The sequence below is a fragment of the Anomaloglossus baeobatrachus genome, chromosome 7 (assembly GCF_048569485.1).
Source record: "Anomaloglossus baeobatrachus isolate aAnoBae1 chromosome 7, aAnoBae1.hap1, whole genome shotgun sequence".
NCBI lineage: Eukaryota > Metazoa > Chordata > Amphibia > Anura > Aromobatidae > Anomaloglossus > Anomaloglossus baeobatrachus.
The window spans coordinates 9,610,233-9,634,168 of record NC_134359.1 but is presented as its reverse complement, the minus strand read 5'-3'; the positions used below and the strand labels follow the sequence as shown (position 1 = coordinate 9,634,168).

General features: G+C 47.2%; 1 protein-coding gene across 1 annotated transcript in view; it reads left to right on the top strand.

Annotated features, from left to right (window-relative positions):
* The window catches only part of GLI2 (GLI family zinc finger 2), a 244,550-nt gene that overhangs the window by 142,261 nt on the left and 78,353 nt on the right, over positions 1–23,936 (top strand). The window contains exon 3 of the mRNA XM_075317020.1: positions 13,471–13,576. Within this exon, the coding sequence (XP_075173135.1) occupies positions 13,471–13,576 (106 nt within the window). The remainder of the gene's footprint in view (positions 1–13,470; positions 13,577–23,936) is intronic.

Sequence of the window (23,936 nt, the reverse complement as noted above, 5' to 3'; positions counted from 1 at the left end):
TCCATGCCCACAGGCGCACACCGCTCCGCTCCATGCCCACAGGCGCACACCGCTCCGCTCCATGCCCACAGGCGCACTCGGCTCCGCTCCGTGCCCACAACGCTCCGCTCCATGCCCACAGGCGCACACAGCTCTGCTTCATTCAAATCTAGACACACACAGCTTACATGCACACATACAAACACAGCCCTACTGCATGCACCTACATACACCGCTCTAATACATGCACCCATTAAACACAACTGTTAAATACTGCACATATACACACAGCATTACAGGCACATTTCCTTACACACATACCTCATGCTGCCGCTCCTGATCAGTGCAGAGCAGGAGAGGAGACGCTGGGAGCTGCACGGAGGCTGCAGCAGCTACAGGACCTGCCGGGTCACCGGTCATGTGATCAGTAATTTCAGGACCTTTCACCCGCTGCCGCTCCAGCAGCCTCCGTTCATCTCCCGGTAGCTTCCTCCCTGCACAGATCTGCAGTTTAGTGCAGAGCAGCAGCGGGAGGGCAGCTGTCGGTGAGCGGCCGGTTCTCCCTCCTTGATTCTGGGCCCCATACACCAGTACTGGCAGTAATGCCCTGATGGCGGCCCTGACATGACGTCATTACAGTACACGGCCGCGCGCACAACTGCGCGCGGCCGTGTCTCCTGTACTATAATGCCGCACTGTCTGCGCCTGTATGTGTCAGTCCGCGGCATCACAGTACAGGAGACACGGCCATGTGTGTGTTATAATGATATCATGCAGCAGGCGGCCGGCCCTGTATAGCGGTTGGGAGGGTGGCCTGGGGGCAATTGCCCGCCTGCCCCCTGGGCCAGCCCGCCCCTGGCTCCCGCCATGCTTCACTGTAGACATCACCGAGCCCCCACTGTGCTTCACTGTAGACATCACAGAGACCCCACCATACTTCACTGTAGACATCACCGAGCCCCCACCATACTTCACTGTAGACATCACTGAGCCCCCACCATACTTCACTGTAGACATCACCGAGCCCCCACCATACTTCACTGTAGACATCACCAAGCCCCCACCATACTTCACTGTAGACATCACTGAACCCCCACCATACTTCACTGTAGACATCACTGAGCCCCCACCATACTTCACTGTAGACATCACTGAGCCCCCACCATACTTCACTGTAGACATCACCAAGCCCCCACCATACTTCACTGTAGACATCACCAAGCCCCCACCATACTTCACTGTAGACATCACTGAACCCCCACCATACTTCACTGTAGACATCACTGAACCCCCACCATACTTCACTGTAGACATCACTGAACCCCCACCATACTTCACTGTAGACATCACTGAACCCCCACCATACTTCACTGTAGACATCACTGAACCCCCACCATACTTCACTGTAGACATCACTGAACCCCCACCATACTTCACTGTAGACATCACTGAACCCCCACCATACTTCACTGTAGACATCACTGAACCCCCACCATACTTCACTGTAGACATCACTGAGCCCCCACCATACTTCACTGTAGACATCACCGAGCCCCCACCATACTTCACTGTAGACATCACCAAGCCCCCACCATACTTCACTGTAGACATCACTGAACCCCCACCATACTTCACTGTAGACATCACTGAGCCCCCACCATACTTCACTGTAGACATCACTGAGCCCCCACCATACTTCACTGTAGACATCACCAAGCCCCCACCATACTTCACTGTAGACATCACCAAGCCCCCACCATACTTCACTGTAGACATCACTGAACCCCCACCATACTTCACTGTAGACATCACTGAACCCCCACCATACTTCACTGTAGACATCACTGAACCCCCACCATACTTCACTGTAGACATCACTGAACCCCCACCATACTTCACTGTAGACATCACTGAACCCCCACCATACTTCACTGTAGACATCACTGAACCCCCACCATACTTCACTGTAGACATCACTGAACCCCCACCATACTTCACTGTAGACATCACTGAACCCCCACCATACTTCACTGTAGACATCACTGAACCCCCACCATACTCCACTGTAGACATCACCGAGCCCTCACCGTGCTTCACTGTAGACATCACTGAACCCCCACCATACGTCACTGTAGACATCACTGAACCCCCACCATACTCCACTGTAGACATCACCAAGCCCCCACCATACTTCACTGTAGACATCACTGAACCCCCACCATACTTCACTGTAGACATCACTGAACCCCCACCATACTTCACTGTAGACATCACTGAACCCCCACCATACTTCACTGTAGACATCACCGAGCCCTCACCATACTTCACTGTAGACATCACCGAGCCCTCACCGTGCTTCACTGTAGACATCACTGAACCCCCACCATACTTCACTGTAGACACCACCGAGCCCTCACCGTGCTTCACTGTAGACATCACTGAACCCCCACCATACTTCACTGTAGACATCACTGAACCCCCACCATACTCCACTGTAGACATCACTGAACCCCCACCATACTTCACTGTAGACACCACCGAGCCCTCACCGTGCTTCACTGTAGACATCACTGAGCTTCCACCATGCTTCACTGTACACAGCACTGAGCTCCCACCGTACTTCACTGTAGACATCGAGCCCCCGAGGTGCTTCACTGTACACAGCAATGAGCTCCCACCGTACTTCACTGTAGACATCGAGCCCCCAAGGTGCTTCACTGTAGACATCACTGAGACCCCACCGTGCTTCATTGCAGACATCACCAAGTCTCTACTGTGCTTCAATGTAGACACCACTGAGCTCCCACCGTGCTTCACTGTACACAGCACTGAAATCCCACCGTGCTTCACTGTAGACACCACTGAGCCCCCAACGTGCTTTACTGTACACAGCACCAAACCCCAGCCGTGAGAGAGAGACGGATGGATATTATGTACAGGTTATAGATAGTCCTTCATTGCTGGGGGGTGGTCGGGATGACTATATTCCGCGGTGTCTGGGGGGTCTTCTAATCTCTGTATAGGGCTGTGCCCCCCATTTTCATGCACAGTTCACACCTCTGCCATCACGGTGTGAATATTAATATCACCCAGAATTGTCTGATCTGCAGAAATAAAACTAATTTTATCTCTGTCCTAATTCTTGGTAAATTTTTCCGTTCCCCTTATTCTGGAGGGTGAGGAACCGCTATCACAGGTGCACCGCCGGAGACGACAGCCAATTACAGTGAAATATGGCCACCTCCTAACGAGACGACGGGGAAGAAGCGGGAGAAGAGCGGGAGAAGAGCGGGCGGCTGCTCCAGGACCTGGAGCGTCCGAACGGTCCGAGATTGCAGATCACTGGACCCAGTGTGATCTATTCTGCTTCAGAGATGAGATTCTGTGGGCTCCAGTGATCCTATACACTGCATTGTATACTGGATCCTATATGCTCTGCATTGTATACTGGATCCTATACGCTCTGCATTGTATACTGGATCCTATACGCTCTGCATTGTATACTGGTTATTGATCCTATACGCTCTGCATTGTATACTGGATCCTATACGCTCTGCATTGTATACTGGTTATTGATCCTATAAGCTCTGCATTGTATACTGGTTATTGATCCTATACGCTCTGCACTGTATACTGGTTATTGATCCTATATGCTCTGCATTGTATACTGGTTATTGATCCTATAAGCTCTGCATTGTATACTGGTTCTTGATCCTATACGCTCTGCATTGTATACTGGTTATTGATCCTATACACTCTGCATTGTATACTGGTTATTGATCCTATAAGCTCTGCATTGTATACTGGTTCTTGATCCTATACGCTCTGCATTGTATACTGGTTATTGATCCTATACGCTCTGCATTGTATACTGGTTATTGATCCTATACGCTCTGCACTGTATACTGGTTATTGATCCTATACGCTCTGCATTGTATACTGGTTATTGATCCTATATGCTCTGCATTGTATACTGGTTATTGATCCTATAAGCTCTGCATTGTATACTGGTTCTTGATCCTATACGCTCTGCATTGTATACTGGTTATTGATCCTATACGCTCTGCATTGTATACTGGTTATTGACCCTATACGCTCTGCATTGTATACTGGTTATTGATCCTATATGCTCTGCATTGTATACTGGTTATTGATCCTATACGCTCTGCATTGTATACTGGTTATTGATCCTATATGCTCTGCATTGTATACTGGTTAATGATCCTATATGCTCTGCATTGTATACTGGTTATTGATCCTATACGCTCTGCATTGTATACTGGTTATTGATCCTATATGCTCTGCATTGTATACTGGTTATTGATCCTATACGCTCTGCATTGTATACTGGTTATTGATCCTATATGCTCTGCATTGTATACTGGTTATTGATCCTATACGCTCTGCATTGTATACTGGTTATTGATCCTATAAGCTCTGCATTGTATACTGGTTCTTGATCCTATACGCTCTGCATTGTATACTGGTTATTGATCCTATACGCTCTGCATTGTATACTGGTTATTGATCCTATACGCTCTGCATTGTATACTGGTTATTGATCCTATACGCTCTGCATTGTATACTGGTTATTGATCCTATACGCTCTGCATTGTATACTGGTTATTGATCCTATACGCTCTGCATTGTATACTGGTTATTGATCCTATATGCTCTGCATTGTATACTGGTTATTGATCCTATATGCTCTGCATTGTATACTGGTTATTGATCCTATATGCTCTGCATTGTATACTGGTTCTTGATCCTATACGCTCTGCATTGTATACTGGTTATTGATCCTATACGCTCTGCATTGTATACTGGTTATTGGTCCTATACGCTCTGCATTGTATACTGGTTATTGATCCTATACGCTCTGCATTGTATACTGGTTATTGGTCCTATACGCTCTGCATTGTATACTGGTTATTGATCCTATACGCTCTGCATTGTATACTGGTTATTGATCCTATACGCTCTGCATTGTATACTGGTTATTGATCCTATACGCTCTGCACTGTATACTGGTTATTGATCCTATACGCTCTGCATTGTATACTGGTTATTGATCCTATACGCTCTGCATTGTATACTGGTTATTGATCCTATACGGTCTGCATTGTATACTGGTTATTGATCCTATACGCTCTGCACTGTATACTGGTTATTGATCCTATACGCTCTGCACTGTATACTGGTTATTGATCCTATACGCTCTGCATTGTATACTGGTTATTGATCCTATACGCTCTGCATTGTATACTGGTTATTGATCCTATACGCTCTGCATTGTATACTGGTTATTGATCCTATACGCTCTGCATTGTATACTGGTTCTTGATCCTATACGCTCTGCATTGTATACTGGTTATTGATCCTATACGCTCTGCATTGTATACTGGTTATTGGTCCTATACGCTCTGCATTGTATACTGGTTATTGATCCTATACACTCTGCACTGTATACTGGTTATTGATCCTATACGCTCTGCATTGTATACTGGTTATTGATCCTATACACTCTGCATTGTATACTGGTTATTGATCCTATACGCTCTGCACTGTATACTGGTTATTGATCCTATACGCTCTGCATTGTATACTGGTTATTGATCCTATACACTCTGCATTGTATACTGGTTATTGATCCTATACACTCTGCATTGTATACTGGTATTGATCCTATATGCTCTGCATTGTATACTGGTTATTGATCCTATACACTGCATTGTATACTGGTTATTGATCCTATATGCTCTGCATTGTATACTGGTTCTTGATCCTATACGCTCTGCATTGTATACTGGTTATTGATCCTAGACGCTCTGCACTGTATACTGGTTATTGATCCTATACGCTCTGCATTGTATACTGGTTATTGATCCTATACGCTCTGCATTGTATACTGGTTATTGATCCTATACACTCTGCATTGTATACTGGTTATTGATCCTATACACTCTGCATTGTATACTGGTTATTGATCCTATACGTTCTGCATTATATACTGGTTATTGATCCTATACACTCTGCATTGTATACTGGTATTGATCCTATACGCTCTGTATTGTATACTGGTTATTGATCCTATATGCTCTGCATTGTATACTGGATCCTATACGCTCTGCACTGTATACTGGTTATTGATCCTATACGCTCTGCATTGTATACTGGTTATTGATCCTATACGCTCTGTATTGTATACTGGTTATTGATCCTATACGCTCTGTATTGTATACTGGTTATTGATCCTATATGCTCTGCATTGTATACTGGATCCTATACGCTCTGCATTATATACTGGTTATTGATCCTATACGCTCTGTATTGTATACTGGTTATTGATCCTATACGCTCTGCATTGTATACTGGTTATTGATCCTATAAGCTCTGCATTGTATACTGGTATTGATCCTATACGTTCTGCATTGTATACTGGTTATTGATCCTATACGTTCTGCATTGTATACTGGTTATTGATCCTATACGCTCTGCATTGTATACTGGTTCTTGATCCTATACGCTCTGCATTGTATACTGGTATTGATCCTATACGCTCTGAATTGTATACTGGTTATTGATCCTATATGCTCTGCATTGTATACTGGTATTGATCCTATACGCTCTGCATTGTATACTGGTTATTGATCCTATACGCTCTGCATTATATACTGGTTATTGATCCTATACGCTCTGCATTATATACTGGTTATTGATCCTATACGCTCTGCAATATATACTGGTTATTGATCTTATACATTCTGCATTGTATACTGGATCCTATACGCTCTGCACTGTATACTGGTTATTGATCCTATACGCTCTGCATTGTATACTGGTTATTGATCCTATACGCTCTGTATTGTATACTGGTTATTGATCCTATACGCTCTGCATTGTATACTGGTTATTGATCCTATATGCTCTGCATTGTATACTGGTTATTGATCCTATACGCTCTGTATTGTATACTGGTTATTGATCCTATATGCTCTGCATTGTATACTGGTATTGATCCTATACGTTCTGCATTGTATACTGGTTATTGATCCTATACGCTCTGCATTGTATACTGGTTATTGATCCTATACGCTCTGCATTGTATACTGGTTATTGATCCTATACGCTCTGCATTGTATACTGGTTATTGATCCTATACGCTCTGCATTGTATACTGGTTATTGATCCTATACGCTCTGCATTGTATACTGGTTATTGATCCTATACGCTCTGCATTGTATACTGGTTATTGGTCCTATACGCTCTGCATTTTATACTGGTTATCAGATGATGGTGTGACCCGTACACTGGTGTAATAATCCTCCTGGATCTGTCGTTGTGATCAGTTTCGTTGATTGATGTTACTGCTCGGTCTATGATCACCTCGTCTTTCTGATTCTTTGCACGGCTCCTGCTCGGACTTTGGGGGTCTCTTTTTGGGGGTCAGTCTCTGCCTGCGGTGGGATCAACTCAGTTATTTTTTTCTTGATCCAGATCTTCGGGAATTTCCTGTTTCCTCAAATGTTATTCCTTTTTTTTCTTCGGTTTAAGATAGAAAATCTTGTTTTAATGACTCGGCCCCAAGAATATTATTCTTATTACCGAGGACTTCCTGTTCCAGAAGAAAATAAAACACTCAGCAACTTTCACCGCCGCCGTCCGAGCACATGTTCTCCGTATGGGGGCCCAGGGGATAGGATGAGGGGCCCGAAGGGTTAACAGCATCAGCAGATACAGGAACCCAGCAACGTCCTAATCTATTATCCTAGTGTGCTGTCAGCGAATAGGAACATTATACAAATGTAACAGCACTATATAAATGAATACATAGGTGACTGATATCAGCCCCTCTTATAACGCTCCAGTGCTGATATAACCCCAGACATTACATATGTGACTGATATCAGCCCCTCTTATAATGCTCCAGTGCTGATATAACCCCAGACATTACATATGTGACTGATATCAGCCCCTCTTATAATGCTCCAGTGCTGATATAACCCCAGACATTACATATGTGACTGATATCAGCCCCTCTTATAACGCTCCAGTGCTGATCTAACCCCAGACATTACATATGTGACTGATATCAGCCCCTCTTATAACGCTCCAGTGCTGATATAACCATCATACATTACATATGTGACTGATATCAGCCCCTCTTATAACGCTCCAGTGCTGATATAACCCCAGACATTACATATGTGACTGATATCAGCCCCTCTTATAATGCTCCAGTGCTGATATAACCTTCATACATTACATATGTGACTGATATCAGCCCCTCTTATAACACTCCAGTGCTGATATAACACCAGACATTACATATGTGACTGATATCAGCCCCTCTTATAACGCTCCAGTGCTGATATAACCCCAGACATTACATATGTGACTGATATCAGCCCCTCTTATAATGCTCCAGTGCTGATATAACCCCAGACATTACATATGTGACTGATATCAGCCCCTCTTATAACGCTCCAGTGCTGATATAACCCCAGACATTACATATGTGACTGATATCAGCCCCTCTTATAATGCTCCAGTGCTGATATAACCTCAGACATTACATATGTGACTGATATCAGCCCCTCTTATAATGCTCCAGTGCTGATATAACCCCAGACATTACATATGTGACTGATATCAGCCCCTCTTATAACGCTCCAGTGCTGATCTAACCCCAGACATTACATATATGACTGATATCCGCCCCTCTTATAACGCTCCAGTGCTGATATAACCATCATACATTACATATGTGACTGATATCCGCCCCTCTTATAACGCTCCAGTACTGATATAACCTCAGACATTACATATGTGACTGATATCAGCCCCTCTTATAATGCTCCAGTACTGATATAACCTCAGACATTACATATGTGACTGATATCAGCCCCTCTTATAACGCTCCAGTGCTGATATAACCCCAGACATTACATATGTGACTGATATCAGCCCCTCTTATAACGCTCCAGTGCTGATATAACCCCAGACATTACATATGTGACTGATATCAGCCCCTCTTATAATGCTCCAGTGCTGATATACCCTTCATACATTACATATGTGACTGATATCAGCCCCTCTTATAATGCTCCAGTGCTGATATAACCTTCATACATTACATATGTGACTGATATCAGCCCCTCTTATAACACTCCAGTGCTGATATAACCATCATACATTACATATGTGACTGATATCAGCCCCTCTTATATCGCTCCAGTACTAATATAACCCCAGACATTACATATGTGACTGATATCAGCCCCTCTTATAACGCTCCAGTGCTGACATAACCCCAGACATTACATATGTGACTGATATCAGCCCCTCTTATATCGCTCCAGTGCTGATATAACCCCAGACATTACACATGTGACTGATATCAGCCCCTCTTATATCGCTCCAGTGCTGATATAACCATCATACATTACATATGTGACTGATATCAGCCCCTCTTATAACGCTCCAGTACTGATATAACCCCAGACATTACATATGTGACTGATATCAGCCCCTCTTATAATGCTCCAGTGCTGATATAACCCCAGACATTACATATGTGACTGATATCAGCCCCTCTTATAACGCTCCAGTGCTGATGTAACCCCAGACATTACATATGTGACTGATATCAGCCCCTCTTATATCGCTCCAGCACTGATATAACCATCATACATTACATATGTGACTGATATCAACCCCTCTTATATCGCTCCAGTACTGATATAACCCCAGACATTACATATGTGACTGATATCAGCCCCTCTTATAATGCTCTAGTGCTGATATAACCTTCATACATTACATATGTGACTGATATTAGCCCCTCTTATATCGCTCCAGTGCTGATATAACCCCAGACATTACATATGTGACTGATATCAGCCCCTCTTATATCGCTCCAGTGCTGATATAACCATCATACATTACATATGTGACTGATATCAGCCCCTCTTATATCGCTCCAGTGCTGATATAACCTCCAGACATTACATATGTGACTGATATCAGCCCCTCTTATAATGCTCCAGTGCTGATATAACCCCAGACATTACATATGTGACTGATATCAGCCCCTCTTATAATGCTCCAGTGCTGATATAACCTTCATACATTACATATGTGACTGATATCAGCCCCTCTTATAATGCTCCAGTGCTGATATAACCTCCAGACATTACATATGTGACTGATATCAGCCCCTCTTATAATGCTCCAGTGCTGATATAACCTTCATACATTACATATGTGACTGATATCAGCCCCTCTTATATCGCTCCAGTGCTGGTATAACCATCATACATTACATATGTGACTGATATCAGCCCCTCTTATAATGCTCCAGTGCTGATATACCCTCCAGACATTACATATGTGACTGATATCAGCCCCTCTTATAATGCTCCAGTGCTGATATAACCCCAGACATTACATATGTGACTGATATCAGCCCCTCTTATAATGCTCCAGTGCTGATATAACCCCAGACATTACATATGTGACTGATATCAGCCCCTCTTATAATGCTCCAGTACTGATATAACCTTCATACATTACATATGTGACTGATATCAGCCCCTCTTATATTGCTCCAGTGCTGATATAACCCCAGACATTACATATGTGACTGATATCAGCCCCTCTTATAACGCTCCAGTGCTGATATAACCTCCAGACATTACATATGTGACTGATATCAGCCCCTCTTATAATGCTCCACTGCTGATATAACCCCAGACATTACATATGTGACTGATATCAGCCCCTCTTATAACGCTCCAGTGCTGATATAACCCCAGACATTACATATGTGACTGATATCAGCCCCTCTTATAACGCTCCAGTGCTGATATAACCTCCAGACATTACATATGTGACTGATATCAGCCCCTCTTATAACGCTCCAGTGCTGATATAACCCCCAGACATTACACATGTGACTGATATCAGCCCCTCTTATAATGCTCCAGTGCTGATATAACCCCAGACATTACATATGTGACTGATATCAGCCCCTCTTATAACGCTCCAGTGCTGTTATAACCTTCATACATTACATATGTGACTGATATCAGCCCCTCTTATAATGCTCCAGTGCTGATATAACCCCAGACATTACATATGTGACTGATATCAGCCCCTCTTATAACGCTCCAGCACTGATATAACCCCAGACATTACATATGTGACTGATATCAGCTCCTCTTATAATGCTCCAGTGCTGTTATAACCTTCATACATTACATATGTGACTGATATCAGCCCCTCTTATAATGCTCCAGTGCTGATATAACCCCAGACATTACATATGTGACTGTTATCAGCCCCTCTTATAACGCTCCAGTGCTGATATAACCCCAGACATTACATATGTGACAGATATCAGCCCCTCTTATAATGCTCCAGTGCTGATATATCCCCCAGACATTACATATGTGACTGATATCAGCCCCTCTTATAACGCTCCAGTGCTGATATACCCTCCAGACATTACATATGTGACTGATATCAGCCCCTCTTATAATGCTCCAGTGCTGATATAACCCCAGACATTACATATGTGACTGATATCAGCCCCTCTTATAACGCTCCAGTGCTGATATACCCTCCAGACATTACATATGTGACTGATATCAGCCCCTCTTATAATGCTCCAGTGCTGATATAACCTCCAGACATTACATATGTGACTGATATTAGCCCCTCTTATAACGCTCCAGTGCTGATATAACCCCAGACATTACATATGTGACTGATATCAGCCCCTCTTATAATGCTCCAGTGCTGATATAACCTTCATACATTACATATGTGACTGATATCAGCCCCTCTTATAACGCTCCAGTGCTGATATAACCCCAGACATTACATATGTGACTGATATCAGCCCCTCTTATAATGCTCCAGTGCTGATATAACCCCAGACATTACACATGTGACTGATATCAGCCCCTCTTATAATGCTCCAGTGCTGATATAACCCCAGACATTACATATGTGACTGATATCAGCCCCTCTTATAATGCTCCAGTGCTGATATAACCCCCAGACATTACATATGTGACTGATATCAGCCCCTCTTATAATGCTCCAGTGCTGATATAACCCCAGACATTACATATGTGACGGATATCAGCCCCTCTTATAACGCTCCAGTGCTGATATAACCCCAGACATTACATATGTGACTGATATCAGCCCCTCTTATAATGCTCCAGTGCTGATATAACCTCCAGACATTACATATGTGACTGATATCAGCCCCTCTTATAATGCTCCAGTGCTGATATAACCCCAGACATTACATATGTGACTGATATCAGCTCCTCTTATAATGCTCCAGTGCTGATATAACCCCAGACATTACATATGTGACTGATATCAGCCCCTCTTATAATGCTCCAGTGCTGATATAACCCCAGACATTACATATGTGACTGATATCAGCCCCTCTTATAATGCTCCAGTGCTGATATAACCCCAGACATTACATATGTGACTGATATCAGCTCCTCTTATAATGCTCCAGTGCTGATATAACCCCAGACATTACATATGTGACTGATATCAGCCCCTCTTATAATGCTCCAGTGCTGATATAACCCCAGACATTACATATGTGACTGATATCAGCCCCTCTTATAACGCTCCAGTGCTGATATAACCTCCAGACATTACATATGTGACTGATATCAGCCCCTCTTATAATGCTCCAGTGCTGATATACCCTCCAGACATTACATATGTGACTGATATCAGCCCCTCTTATAATGCTCCAGTGCTGATATAACCATCATACATTACAGATGTGACTGATATCAGCTCCTCTTATAATGCTCCAGTGCTGATATAACCCCAGACATTACATATGTGACTGATATCAGCCCCTCTTATAATGCTCCAGTGCTGATATAACCCCAGACATTACATATGTGACTGATATCAGCCCCTCTTATAATGCTCCAGTGCTGATATAACCCCAGACATTACATATGTGACTGATATCAGCCCCTCTTATAACGCTCCAGTGCTGATATAACCCCAGACATTACACATGTGACTGATATCATCCCCTCTTATAATGCTCCAGTGCTGATATGCCCCCCTCTCCTGTACCCCTCCTGTCGGGCACAGCAGCTGCTCTCTCGGTGGCTGGTGGAGAATTTGGCAGGTGCTGATGTTGGAATCACTGGATTCTCAGCCAGAAAATCCTTACATTGTTCTACAGGAACCAATCTGTGCGGGGGCAGCACATTCCGGGGTCTGGTCATCTCCTCTGCCCCTCAGACCATTAACCCCATCTGTGCTGCCTGGTAAGCAGGCGGGTGTATACGGGCAGCTTCATGCGGGGGGCACAGATGTGAACCAGATTACACTATAGATTATATAGAGATTGATACATTGTGTCAGGTTTGTATTCCGGGATTTCGTGGACACGTTGTTTCCTAATTTCTCATTTCTCCTTCTCCGCAGACGCTGCGCATCTCTTCCCCTCATTCCACACACCGTTCCCTATTGACATCCGGCACCAGGAGGGGCGCTATCACTATGAAAGCCACGCCATTCACGCCATCCACGGGTAAGTCTGTATACATGTGAGAGGGGTGTCAGCCCCGCCCCCTGCTGGTGACATCACTCATGTAACAATGTGATCAGACAGGAGACCACACCCCTTATACACAGCCCCGCCCCCTGCTGGTGACATCACTCATGTAACAATGTGATCAGACAGGAGACCACACCCCTTATACACAGCCCCGCCCCCTGCTGGTGACATCACTCATGTAACAATGTGATCAGACAGGAGACCACACCCCTTATACACAGCCCTGCCCCCTGCTGGTGACATCACTCATGTAACAATGTGATCAGACAGGAGACCACACCCCTTATACACAGCCCCGCCCCCTGCTGGTGACATCACTCATGTAACAATGTGATCAGACAGGAGACCACACCCCTTATACACAGCCCCGCCCCCTGCTGGTGACATCACTCATGTAACAATGTGATCAGACAAGAGACCACACCCCTTATACACAGCCCTGCCCCCTGCTGGTGACATCACTCATGTAACAATGTAACCAGACAGGAGACCACACCCCTTATACACAGCCCTGCCCCCTGCTGGTGACATCACTCATGTAACAATGTGATCAGACAGGAGACCACACCCCTTATACACAGCCCTGCCCCCTGCTGGTGACATCACTCATGTAACAATGTGATCAGACAGGAGACCACACCCCTTATACACAGCCCCGCCCCCTGCTGGTGACATCACTCATGTAACAATGTGATCAGACAGGAGACCACACCCCTTATACACAGCCCCGCCCCCTGCTGGTGACATCACTCATGTAACAATGTAACCAGACAGGAGACCACACCCCTTATACACAGCCCCGCCCCCTGCTGGTGACATCACTCATGTAGCAATGTGATCAGACAGGAGACCACACCCCTTATACACAGCCCCGCCCCCTGCTGGTGACATCACTCATGTAACAATGTAACCAGACAGGAGACCACACCCCTTATACACAGCCCCGCCCCCTGCTGGTGACATCACTCATGTAGCAATGTGATCAGACAGGAGACCACACCCCTTATACACAGCCCCGCCCCCTGCTGGTGACATCACTCATGTAGCAATGTGATCAGACAGGAGACCACACCCCTTATACACAGCCCTGCCCCCTGCTGGTGACATCACTCATGTAACAATGTAACCAGACAGGAGACCACACCCCTTATACACAGCCCTGCCCCCTGCTGGTGACATCACTCATGTAACAATGTGATCAGACAGGAGACCACACCCCTTATACACAGCCCTGCCCCCTGCTGGTGACATCACTCATGTAACAATGTGATCAGACAGGAGACCACACCCCTTATACACAGCCCCGCCCCCTGCTGGTGACATCACTCATGTAACAATGTGATCAGACAGGAGACCACACCCCTTATACACAGCCCCGCCCCCTGCTGGTGACATCACTCATGTAACAATGTGATCAGACAAGAGACCACACCCCTTATACACAGCCCTGCCCCCTGCTGGTGACATCACTCATGTAACAATGTAACCAGACAGGAGACCACACCCCTTATACACAGCCCTGCCCCCTGCTGGTGACATCACTCATGTAACAATGTGATCAGACAGGAGACCACACCCCTTATACACAGCCCTGCCCCCTGCTGGTGACATCACTCATGTAACAATGTGATCAGACAGGAGACCACACCCCTTATACACAGCCCCGCCCCCTGCTGGTGACATCACTCATGTAACAATGTGATCAGACAGGAGACCACACCCCTTATACACAGCCCCGCCCCCTGCTGGTGACATCACTCATGTAACAATGTGATCAGACAGGAGACCACACCCCTTATACACAGCCCTGCCCCCTGCTGGTGACATCACTCATGTAACAATGTGATCAGACAGGAGACCACACCCCTTATACACAGCCCCGCCCCCTGCTGGTGACATCACTCATGTAACAATGTGATCAGACAAGAGACCACACCCCTTATACACAGCCCTGCCCCCTGCTGGTGACATCACTCATGTAACAATGTGATCAGACAGGAGACCACACCCCTTATACACAGCCCTGCCCCCTGCTGGTGACATCATTCATATGACGTGAGCAAACATGAGGCCACACCCCTTATAAACAGCCCTGCCCCCTGGTGATGACATCACTGTTATAATGTCATGTGATCAGACATGAGACCACACCCCTTATACACAGCCCAGCCCCCTGGTGATGACATCACTGTTACAATGACATGTGATCAGACATACACAGCCCATCGTGACGTGTTATCAAATATTTATTATTTGCTACCTGATGACTTGTATTGATGATATGTGCCATATATTTTGGAATTAACTCTTTTCTCCTGGTGCCTTATTTCCTTTTGTTGCAGCCCCTCATCCTTTTTCCATGTGATTACAGCAGTAGGAGATGCCATATTATGTGCGGCGTCAGTCAGGGGGGGGTGCGGCGTCAGGGGGGTGTGCAGCGTCAGTCATGGGAGTGTGTGGCGTCAGTCGGGGGGAGTCCGGCGTCAGTCAGGGGAGTGTGCGGCGTCAGTCAGGGGAGTGTGCGGCGTCAGTCAGGGGAGTGTGCGGCGTCAGTCAGGGCGGTGTGCGGCGTCAGTCAGGGGAGTGTGCGGCGTCAGTCATGGGAGTGTGTGGTGTCAGTCGGGGGGAGTCTGGCGTCAGTCAGGGGAGTGTGTGGCGTCAGTCAGGGGAGTGTGCGGCGTCAGTCAGGGCGGTGTGCGGCGTCAGTCAGGGGAGTGTGCGGCATCAGTCAGGGGAGTGTGCGACGTCAGTCAGGGGAGTGTGCGGCGTCAGTCAGGGGAGTGTGCGGCGTCAGTCAGGGGAGTGTGCGGCGTCAGTCATGGGAGTGTGCGGCGTCAGTCAGGGGAGTGTGCGGCGTCAGTCAGGGGAGTGTGCGGCGTCAGTCAGGGGAGTGTGCGGCGTCAGTCAGGGCGGTGTGCGGCGTCAGTCAGGGCGGTGTGCGGCGTCAGTCAGGGGAGTGTGCGGCGTCAGTCAGGGCGGTGTGCGGCGTCAGTCAGGGGAGTGTGCGGCGTCAGTCATGGGAGTGTGTGGCGTCAGTCGGGGGGAGTCTGGCGTCAGTCAGGGGAGTGTGCGGCGTCAGTCAGGGGAGTGTGCGGCGTCAGTCGGGGGGAGTCTGGCGTCAGTCAGGGGAGTGTGCGGCGTCAGTCAGGGGAGTGTGCGGCGTCAGTCGGGGGGAGTCTGGCGTCAGTCAGGGGAGTGTGCGGCGTCAGTCGGGGGGAGTCTGGCGTCAGTCAGGGGAGTGTGCGGCGTCAGTCAGGGGAGTGTGCGGCGTCAGTCATGGGAGTGTGCGGCGTCAGTAATGGGAGTGTGCGGCGTCAGTCATGGGAGTGTGCGGCGTCAGTCAGGGGAGTGTGCGGCGTCAGTCAGGGGAGTGTGCGGCGTCAGTCAGGGGAGTGTGCGGCGTCAGTCAGGGGAGTGTGCGGCGTCAGTCAGGGGAGTGTGCGGCGTCAGTCAGGGGAGTGTGCGGCGTCAGTCAGGGGAGTGTGCGGCGTCAGGGGGGTGTGCAGCGTCAGTCATGGGAGTGTGTGGCGTCAGTCGGGGGAGTGTGTGGCGTCTGTCGGGGGGGGGGTGCGGCGTCTGTCAGGGGGGTGAGTGGCATGAGTCGGCTCTGTTAGAATTAGCATAAGCATTATATAATCAACCTAGCAGGACCTGTGGTGATGTCATACCCATGTGACCAGAAGGGGCGGGGCCTCATCCAACAAAGCTGATACCAGGAAGCAACATTTTTCTGTTGGCTGAGGCCCCGCCCGTTCTGGTCACATGGGTATGACATCACCACAGGTCCTGCAAGTCAAAAATTAAATCAATTGTATAATACTTATCCTAATTCTAACAGGGGGAGGGGATAACTATGAATACCCCCCAGATATTATCTGATCCTCAGCTGCTGTCACTCAAGAAGCTGCTGATTTTATAAACTTTACTTTCTTTATTTTCAAAACCTAAACATCCAGGCTGCCCACTACAGGTATGTAGAGAATCAGCCTGATAGCGCCAGTATAGCACTGTATGTATAGAATCAGCCTGATAGTGCCAGTATAGCACTGTATGTATAGAATCAGCCTGATAGTGCCAGTATAGCACTGTATGTATAGAATCAGCCTGATAATGCCAGTATAGCACTGTATGTATAGAATCAGCCTGATAGTGCCAGTATAGCACTGTATGTATAGAATCAGCCTGATAGTGCCAGTATAGCACTGTATGTATAGAATCAGCCTGATAGTGCCAGTATAGCACTGTATGTATAGAATCAGCCTGATAGTGCCAGTATAGCACTGTATGTATAGACTCAGCCTGATAGTGCCAGTATAGCACTGTATGTATAGACTCAGCCTGATAGTGCCAGTATAGCACTGTATGTATAGAATCAGCCTGATAGTGCCAGTATAGCACTGTATGTATAGACTCAGCCTGATAGTGCCAGTATAGCACTGTATGTATAGACTCAGCCTGATAGTGCCAGTATAGCACTGTATGTATAGAATCAGCCTGATAGTGCCAGTATAGCACTGTATGTATAGAATCAGCCTGATAGTGCCAGTATAGCACTGTATGTATAGAATCAGCCTGATAGTGCCAGTATAGCACTGTATGTATAGAATCAGCCTGATAGTGCCAGTATAGCACTGTATGTATAGAATCAGCCTGATAGTGCCAGTATAGCACTGTATGTATAGAATCAGCCTGATAGTGCCAGTATAGCACTGTATGTATAGAATCAGCCTGATAATGCCAGTATAGCACTGTATGTATAGAATCAGCCTGATAGTGCCAGTATAGCACTGTATGTATAGAATCAGCCTGATAGTGCCAGTATAGCGCTGTATATATAGAATCAGCCTGATAGTGCCAGTATAGCGCTGTATATATAGAATCAGCCTGATAGTGCCAGTATAGCACTGTATATATAGAATCAGCCTGATAGTGCCAGTATAGCGCTGTATATATAGAATCAGCCTGATAGTGCCAGTATAGCACTGTATGTATAGAATCAGCCTGATAGTGCCAGTATAGCACTGTATATATAGAATCAGCCTGATAGTGCCAGTATAGCACTGTATGTATAGAATCAGCCTGATAGTGCCAGTATAGCACTGTATATATAGAATCAGCCTGATAGTGCCAGTATAGCGCTGTATATATAGAATCAGCCTGATAGTGCAAGTTTAGCGCTGTATGTATAGACTCAGCCTGATAGTGCCAGTATAGCACTGTATGTATAGAATCAGCCTGATAGTGCCAGTATAGCACTGTATATATAGAATCAGCCTGATAGTGCCAGTATAGCACTGTATATATAGAATCAGCCCGATAGTGCCAGTATAGCACTGTATGTATAGAATCAGCCTGATAGTGCCGGTATAGCACTGTATATATAGAATCAGCCTGATAGTGCCAGTGTAGCACTGTATGTATAGAATCAGCCTGATAGTGCCAGTGTAGCACTGTATGTATAGAATCAGCCTGATAGTGCCAGTGTAGCACTGTATGTATAGAATCAGCCTGATAGTGCCAGTGTAGCACTGTATGTATAGAATCAGCCTGATAGTGCCAGTGTAGCACTGTATGTATAGAATCAGCCTGATAGTGCCAGTATAGCACTGTATGTATAGAATCAGCCTGATAGTGCCAGTGTAGCACTGTATGTATAGAATCAGCCTGATAGTGCCAGTATAGCACTGTATGTATAGAATCAGCCTGATAGTGCCCGTATAGCACTGTATGTATAGAATCAGCCTGATAGTGCCCGTATAGCACTGTATGTATAGAATCACCCTGATAGTGCCAGTATAGCACTGTATGTATAGAATCAGCCTGATAGTGCCAGTATAGCACTGTATGTATAGAATCAGCCTGATAGTGCCAGTATAGCACTGTATGTATAGACTCAGCCTGATAGTGCCAGTATAGCACTGTATGTATAGAATCAGCCTGATAGCGCCAGTATAGCACTGTATGTATAGAATCAGCCTGATAGTGCCAGTATAGCACTGTATGTATAGAATCAGCCTGATAGTGCCAGTATAGCACTGTATGTATAGAATCAGCCTGATAGTGCCAGTATAGCACTGGCTTTAGCTTCTATATGAATATCCTGGTGATTTCTGCGCTTTAAAGGGGTTTTCAATTTACAAGAAATTGGTCTCCAAATGATTGCAGACATGTAAAGTAACAAACACCTATAGCACTGACTCCCCGGGTCCACAGACGCACTAGTCTCTGGTGATTGGCTGCAGCGGTGACATCATGCCATTACCGCTGCACCAATACACACAGAGCAGAGCCGGTGCTGGACCAGGGGAGGACGGGACTGCACATGTTTGTTATTTTAAATGTCTACAGTCTTTTGGGAATTACTAGAAAGTGGAAAACCCCTTTTTAAGGCCACGTTTACACGTTGAGGTCAGTATTTTATATCAGTATTTGGAGCCAAAACCAAGAGTGGAGCAATCAGAGGAGAAGTAAAGGCCCCGTCACACTAAGCAACATCGCTAGCAACATCGCTGCTAACGAACATCTTTTGTGACGTTGCTAGCGATGTTGCTGTGTGTGACATCCAGCAACAACCCGGCCCCTGCTGTGAGGTCGCTGGTTGATGCTGAATGTCCTGGCCCCTGCTGTGAGGTCGTTGGTTGTTGCTGAATGTCCTGGGCCATTTTTTAGTTGTTGCTGTCCCGCTGTGAAGCACAGATCGCTGTGTGTGACAGCGAGACAGCAACAACTAAATGTGCAGGCAGCAGGAGCCGGCTTCTGCGGAGGCTGGTAACCAATGTAAACATCGGGTAACCAAGAAGCCCTGTCCTTGGTTACCCGATATTTACCTTTGTTACCAGCCTCCGCCGCTCTCACTGTCAGTGCCGGCTCCTGCTCTGTGCACATGTAGCTGCAGGACACATCGGGTTAATTAACCCGATGTGTGCTGTACTAGGAGAGCAGGGAGCCAGCGCTCAGTGTGCGCTGCTCCCTGCTCTCTGCACGTGTAGCTGCATGAGCTGGTAACCAAGGTAAATATCGGGTTGGTTACCCGATATTTACCTTAGTTACCAAGCGCAGCATCTTCCACGCGGCACTGGGGGCTGGTCACTGGTTGCTGGTGAGCTCACCAGCAACTCGTGTAGCGACGCTCCAGCGATCCCTGCCAGGTCAGGTTGCTGGTGGGATCGCTGGAGCGTCGCAGTGTGACATCTCACCAGCAACCTCCTAGCAACTTACCTGCGATCCCTATCGTTGTTGGGATCGCTGGTAAGTTGCTTAGTGTGACTGGACCTTAACATAGAAGCACGGGCTCCACTCCTGCATTATCACCCACTGCTGCATTATCACCCACTGCTGCATTATCACCCACTCCTGCATTATCACCCACTCCTGCATTATCACCCACTCCTGCATTATCACCCACTCCTGCATTATCACCCACTGCTGCATTATCACCCACTGCTGCATTATCACCCACTCCTGCATTATCACCCACTCCTGCATTATCACCCACTCCTGCATTATCACCCACTGCTGCATTATCACCCACTCCTGCATTATCACCCACTCCTGCATTATCACCCACTCCTGCATTATCACCCACTCCTGCATTATCACCCACTGCTGCATTATCACCCACTGCTGCATTATCACCCACTGCTGCATTATCACCCACTGCTGCATTATCACCCACTCCTGCATTATCACCCACTCCTGCATTATCACCCACTGCTGCATTATCACCCACTGCTGCATTATCACCCACTGCTGCATTATCACCCACTCCTGCATTATCACCCACTCCTGCATTATCACCCACTCCTGCATTATCACCCACTGCTGCATTATCACCCACTGCTGCATTATCACCCACTGCTGCATTATCACCCACTCCTGCATTATCACCCACTCCTGCATTATCACCCACTCCTGCATTATCACCCACTGCTGCATTATCACCCACTGCTGCATTATCACCCACTCCTGCATTATCACCCACTCCTGCATTATCACCCACTCCTGCATTATCACCCACTCCTGCATTATCACCCACTGCTGCATTATCACCCACTGCTGCATTATCACCCACTGCTGCATTATCACCCACTCCTGCATTATCACCCACTCCTGCATTATCACCCACTCCTGCATTATCACCCACTGCTGCATTATCACCCACTGCTGCATTATCACCCACTCCTGCATTATCACCCACTCCTGCATTATCACCCACTCCTGCATTATCACCCACTGCTGCATTATCACCCACTGCTGCATTATCACCCACTCCTGCATTATCACCCACTGCTGCATTATCACCCACTCCTGCATTATCACCCACTCCTGCATTATCACCCACTGCTGCATTATCACCCACTCCTGCATTATCACCCACTCCTGCATTATCACCCACTCCTGCATTATCACCCACTCCTGCATTATCACCCACTGCTGCATTATCACCCACTCCTGATATTGGCTACAAATACTGAGGCAAGGTACTGACCAATACTGAACGTGTGAACGAGGCCTAATGAGCTCTACAGTCAGAGACGTAGGACAGTAAGGTGAGGAAATGCGGCGCTGTCTGCTGATTCCAAGTCTGGGCAAGATCACACATGTGAGCGCTGCTCTGGAGGCCAGTGACTGAATGCTGCAGGGTGATGTGCTGCACCGCAGAGTGCTGCTCTGGGTGCCAGTGACAATGCTGCAGGGTGATGTGCTGCACCGCAGAGCGCTGCTCTGGGTGCTAGTGACTGAATGCTGCAGGGTAATGTGCTGCACCGCAGAGCGCTGCTCTGGGTGCCAGTGACAATGCTGCAGGGTAATGTGCTGCACCGCAGAGTGCTGCTCTGGGGGGTTAGTGACTGAATGCTGCAGGGTGATGTACTGCACCGCAGAGTGCTGCTCTGGGGGTTAGTGACTGAATGCTGCAGGGTGATGTGCTGCACCGCAGAGTGCTGCTCTGGGTGCTAGTGACTGCTGCAGGGTGATGTGCTGCACCTCAGAGCGCTGCTCTGGGGGCCAGTGACTGAATGCTGCAGGGTGATGTGCTGCACCTCAGAGCGCTGCTCTGGGGCTAGTGACTGAATGCTGCAGGGTGATGTGCTGCACCGCAGTGTGCTGCTCTGGGTGCTAGTGACTGCTGCAGGGTGATGTGCTGCACCTCAGAGCGCTGCTCTGGGGGCCAGTGACTGAATGCTGCAGGGTGATGTGCTGCACCTCAGAGCGCTGCTCTGGGGCTAGTGACTGAATGCTGCAGGGTGATGTGCTGTACCGCAGAGCGCTGCTCTGGGGGCCAGTGACTGAATGCTGCAGGGTGATGTTCTGCACCGCAGAGCGCTGCTCTGGGGGTTAGTGACTGAATGCTGCAGGGTGATGTGCTGCAGCGCGGCGCTCCGTGTTTACACACGGGAGATGTCACTTGTGTTAATTACACACGCTCCGGCTTAATTACCTCCTGTAACAGCGATCTTCCGCCTGCGCTGAATCAGCCTCAATCAAGCTCCGATAAGTAATTAGGGCGGATTTACATGGGGACTCCGGCGGCGGGAGATGGCGGATTATGGATCACTGAGATGTGGTGATTGATCACACAAAACGATGGATCTTATCCGGAACATTCCATCACTTTACACGACAGCGTCCAATCACAGCACTCCGAACACCGCGGATACTTCCAATCCATATGAACAGGCAGGTGTCTGGAATCATCATTGTGAGCCGCTTGCTGTCAGTGAATGGAAACTTTCTAGTGCAAATCATGAAGAGTTTATATAATTGTATCTGGAAAATCCTCCGTGAAATAATCGCAGCACAATCCCCTCCTCCTGACAGCGGCGCCTTCTATTCTGCACGGATACATTGTATCAATCTAGTTTACAGAGGATTGTCCAGATACAAGTGTAGCAGACCCTCAGCTGTGAGACACCGCAGTATCAGTCTGGATAGATTATCTAGACTGGACACATTGTAGCAGATCCTCAGATGTGAGACATCACAGTATCAGTCTGGAGGGATTATCTAGACAGGACACATTGTAGCAGACCCTCAGTGGTGAGACATCGCAGTATCAGTCTGGATAGATTATCTAGACTGGACACATTGTAGCAGATCCTCAGATGTGAGACATCACAGTATCAGTCTGGAGAGATTATCTAGACAGGACACATTGTAGCAGACCCTCAGCTGTGAGACACCACAGTATCAGTCTGGAGAGATTATCTAGACAGGACACATTGTAGCAGATCCTCAGCTGTGAGACATCGCAGTATCAGTCTGGAGAGATTATCTAGACTGGACACATTGTAGCAGACCCTCAGTGGTGAGACATCGCAGTATCAGTCTGGAG